This window comes from Otolemur garnettii, unplaced genomic scaffold (genome assembly GCF_000181295.1).
Source record: "Otolemur garnettii isolate 467f Iridium unplaced genomic scaffold, OtoGar3 scaffold00055, whole genome shotgun sequence".
Lineage (NCBI taxonomy): Eukaryota > Metazoa > Chordata > Mammalia > Primates > Galagidae > Otolemur > Otolemur garnettii.
In genome coordinates this window covers 8,662,072-8,666,878 of record NW_003852450.1, presented here as the reverse complement: position 1 = coordinate 8,666,878, position 4,807 = coordinate 8,662,072, and the positions used below count along the sequence as shown (strand labels likewise).

General features: G+C 41.5%; 1 protein-coding gene across 1 annotated transcript in view; it reads right to left on the bottom strand.

The window, feature by feature from the left end:
- The window catches only part of KIF14 (kinesin family member 14), a 67,134-nt gene that overhangs the window by 34,785 nt on the left and 27,542 nt on the right, over positions 1–4,807 (bottom strand). The window contains exons 12-13 of the mRNA XM_012806613.2: positions 4,538–4,685; positions 3,847–3,999 (exon numbers count right to left, since the gene is read on the bottom strand). Coding sequence (XP_012662067.1) covers positions 3,847–3,999; positions 4,538–4,685 — 301 coding nt within the window. The remainder of the gene's footprint in view (positions 1–3,846; positions 4,000–4,537; positions 4,686–4,807) is intronic.

The window sequence follows — 4,807 nt, the reverse complement described above, 5'->3', positions numbered from 1 at the left end:
ACTTTGTGCCTTTCACTTTATCCTAGTACCAGTACTGGGATTATACTTTGTGCCTTTCACTGTATCAGAGTACCAGTATGCTAGGATTATACTTTGTGCCTTTCATTGTATCATAATACCAGTACTCTGGGATTATATTTTGTGCCTTTCACTGCATCAGAATACCAGTAATCTAGGATTATACTTTGTGCCTTTCACTGAATCATAGTATACCAGTACTCTGGGATTATACTTTGTGCCTTTTACTGTATCACAGTACCAGTACTGGGATTACACTTGGTGCCTTTCACATATCAGAGTACCAGTACTCTGGGATTATACTTTGTATCTTTCACTATATCATAGTACCAGTACTTTGGAATTACTAGCAGCATTTGCTTCTGCCTCCAGGCCCATTCTCTGATCTCCCCAAACCCATAAACTTGGAGAAAAAAAGAAATAAAATTGCTGTTTGAGTAAAACCTTAACATTAAGATACAAGGAATCAAAACAGTGACTTTTGAATTTTAGTATTCATCGAGATATCCTGAATAGCTTCTTGAAATAGATTTTAGGCCCAGAGTTTCTGATTCAGCAGATCTAGAATTGGCATAAGAATTTGTTTTTTGGAGGGTGTTTTTGTTTTTTGTTTTTTTTGAGACAGAGTCTCACTTTGTTGCCCTGAGTATCCTGGCATCACAGCTCCCAATTAATCTCAAACTCTTGGACTCAGGCAATCCTCTTGTCTCAGCCTCCCAAGGAGCTAGGACTACAGGCACCTGCCACAATGCCTGACTCGTAGTTTTTCTTTTTCTTTTTTTTAAGGAGACATGGAGTCTCACTTTTGCTCATTCTGGTCTCAACTCCTAAGCTCTAGCCCACCCACCTTGGCCTTCTAGAATGCTGGGATTATAGGCATGAGCCACTGCACTCAGCTAATTATTTGCATTTCTAACTAGTTTCCAGATGATGCAGTTGCTACTGGTCTAGAGAACACACTTTGAGAACCACTAATCAAGAGAAAGAATGGCCAAAAATGCTCACAGTAAGGTGGCTGAAGGTATTAACATGGTAACATTCTGGTTTTATCCTTCAGTATTATCAAATTGGCTAATGTGAATCAAGCCCTGAAAGATGCCTGTGTCCTCAAAAGGAGACAAAGTAAGGAGTTCATAAGGCTGAAGTAAGGAGTGCCCTACCTGTGAGTTCTCTTAGAAGATAGCCTGTTGCTGCTCTTTCCATGGGCAGATATTCCCTTTATTCTGACATCAGGATGTGGCCTATTATAAAAGCTGTACCTTTCTTCTTCTTTCTAAATATCATGCCATAAAACTATTTCACTTATTTACATTATTTCACATGACTAATGATCAGATAGTTGTAGATGCAAAACTGGTGGTACCAGCCCCAACTATGCTATGGATTCCCTTCCAGTGGCTTGGCGGAAGCAAAAAGATAAAGAAAAATGAAAAAACAAGTCACAAAGAGAAAGTTTAAGAAGTATCTGGGCCGGCTCGGCACCTGTGACTCAACCGGCTAAGGCACCAGCCACATACACCTGAGCTGGCGGGTTCAAATCCAGCCCGGACCTGCCAAACAACAATGACGGCTGCAACCAAAAAATAGCCGGGTGTTGTTGCGGGTGCCTGTAGTCCCAGCTACTTGGGAGGCAGAGGCAGAATGAACTGCTTGAGCCCCGGAGTTAGAGGTTGCTGTGAGCTGTGATGCCACAGCACTCTACCCAGGGCGACAGCTTGAGGCTCTGTCTCAAAAAAAAGTATCTGGGCCAGGAGGCCACGTGCTCTTTGTGAGGCTGAACACATATGCAGTGTCTTGCTCCAGGCTAACTCCATTTTTATCTCATATACCATTATTTTAATCATAAATCTCATACGGGAAAGGCAAACAATTATTGTAAGTGCTGCGCTTGCACTTTTCTAACTAAACTATTTCATTAACTATGTTAATTGGATGGATTTACTTTTTACTTTTATTTCTCTAAGGTATTTATATCTTTAACACAAACAGAACATGGAACCATCAAAACAGTCCAAGAGCAAGACGTCAGAGAAGACCCCCCAATTAGGCTACGACACAAATCACAGGAGTGACAATTAATACTCAAGAAGTTTTTTGCTCAGATAGACATTTCTGGTCATACCAAGGTGACAGAAGAAAAGGGATATTTGGGGGCCGGGTGCAGCAGCTCATGCCTGTAATCCCAGCATGTGGGAGGACTGGGTGGGTGGACTGCCTGAGCTCACAGGTTTGATACTAGCCCGAGCCAGCAAGACATCGTCTCTAAAAATAGCCGGGCACTGTGGCTGGAACCTGTAGTCCCAGTTATTGGGAAGCTGAGGTAAGAGAATAGCTTAAGACCAGGAGTTTGAGGCTGCTTTGAGCTATGCCACAGCACTCTACCAAGGATAACAAAGTGAAACTCTGTCTCAAAAAAATAAAAGAAAAGAGATTTTATCTCCTTATCTGGTCCGGAGCAAATCTTGCCATTTTTAACAAAATTTACACATTCTGCATACTCTCCCCTTATAAAAGCACTCCCTCTCTTAGAGAGAGTAGCCCTGCCTGTCCTTGCGAGTCTCACCAGCTTAGAGACCTCTAAGTCTCGGAGTCATACTGGGGTGAAATTTCAGCAAGACACTTCTTGAGCTTTAAAAGCTTCAGGCTTGGGCAGTGCCTGTGGCTCAGTGAGTAGGGCGCCAGCCCCATATACTGAGGGTGGCAGGTTTAAACCCAGCCCTGGCCAAACTGCAACAACAAAAAAGTAGCCAGGCGTTGTGGCAGGCGCCTGTAGTCCCAGCTACTTGGGAGGCTGAGGCAAGAGAATCATCTAAGCCCAAGAACTAGAGGTTGCTGTAAGCTGTGATGCCACAGTACTCTACCGAGGGCGACAAAGTAAGATTCTATCTCTAAAAAATAAATAAATAAATAAATAAAAGCGTCAGGCCTCCAGCAGCGTGTTTTGCACTGGGTTCAGGATTCTCTGAATCCACTTCTCTCCTGTTTCACTTTTCCTTTGCCCATTCTCTGCAATCATTTTCTTAATTCAATTACTAGCCTACTTAAAACTAATACCTGAATACTGGTTTTAAGCTTATTAAATCTTTATTACTAGCAATGCAAGCACATCAAAATATGACTCTTACCTTAAGTATTCCCACTTTAGCCCACACATAACAAGAGAAAACAAGAGTGAAACTAGCTGGAAATACGAGCTTCTCTCAAAATCTCTCTATGATGGGCAGCGCCTGTGGTTCAAAAGGGTAGGGCACCGGTCCCATATGCTGAAGGTGGGGGGGTTCAAACCCAGCCCCAGCCAAAAACAGAAAAAATAAATAAATAAATAAAAGATGTCTCTATTTAAACAAACAAAAAAAATCTCTATATGATGATATATGTGGGTACTACCAGGACATAAGCTTTTAGCTAAGAAGAATCATTCTCACCTACAGACCTGCATATAGCTTTCTTTTGTCAAGATACCGTAACCTTTGGCCAGGCATGGTGGCTCACACCTGTAATCCTATAATTCTGGGAGGCCAAGGCAAATGGACTGTTTGAGCTTAAGAGTTCAAGACCAGCCTAAGCCAAAGTGAGACCTCGTCTCTAAAAATAGCTGGATGTCGTGGCAGGCACCTGTAGTCCTAGCTACTTGGGAGGCTGAGGTAAAAGAATCACTTGAGCCCAAGAGTTTGAGGTTGCTGTGAGCTATTGACACCACAGCACTCTATCCAGGGTGACAAAGTGAGACTCTTGTCTCCCCCTGCCCCCAAAATACCATAACCTCTTAAAAAAAAAAAAGTCAGCTTTTCCTCATAATACAGAAAAATAGCTATAAAATGAAGTTACCTGCTTTGTAGCCAAAGTCTCCATTTGTAATCGCTTTTTGTTGACATATATTTCCTGTTCAAGATGCTGCTTTGCCTTTTCTAATTCCTCAATTTTGTGATTAGCCTTTTCATTATTTATTTCCTGTATTTTCTTCCTTTGAGACTCTTCTTTCTTTAAAGAATAAAAAATATCTCAGAAAAAAATCAGAGCTTTCTTATAAAATAGTACAAGTCCCTTTCTTTAATCAATGTATAAGAAATAACTTACTAATAGGTAAGCTCCCCGATAGCTTCTCTACTTTATTCAGGTTAACTAATCTAACTAAAGATAAATACTACTAATTAAACTTTTTAGAGCATTCTTCTCCCAAATGGTTCTGGTAATACAAGATAGCCAGCAGACCACGCAGAGAGTCACAACTCAAATGGCTGGGCAACAGAAGTTTATTTTTCTTCTTCCAGTAGCCATTGTCTACTTTTAACAACTTACTACTTTTTTTTTTTTTGTATCAATAACAATAACCCACAACCTTCAGACCGGCTAACGACCAGCTAAAGTAAAATTAAACAGGGCCAAGATTCACTGTGGCTTTGACTTTCTAATCTCCGATATTCCCACAGTTCCCTACAGGGACATGAGCAATTGTGCAGCCAATTCATCACTTGGGGTATACTGCGAGGAAGGAAAAAAAGCCCCGTCTGCCTTTTACCAGTTCTGCTTCCAGTGCTTTTATCTTGCTCTCAAATGCAGCTTTTTGAGAAGAAAGCTCTTGTTGAGCCATTTCTTTCGCAATTTGGATTCCTTGCATCATTTCTTCCTTTGCTTTCAACTGTGCCTCTTTTATTTCTGCTTCAAGTCTAGAAAGTAGTAAGATATTTACATGTTAAGAATTCTTTCTAGGCTCAGCGTCTGTGGCTCAAGTGGCTAAGGCGCCAGCCACATACACCTTAGGTGGCGGGTTCGAATCCACCCCGGACCC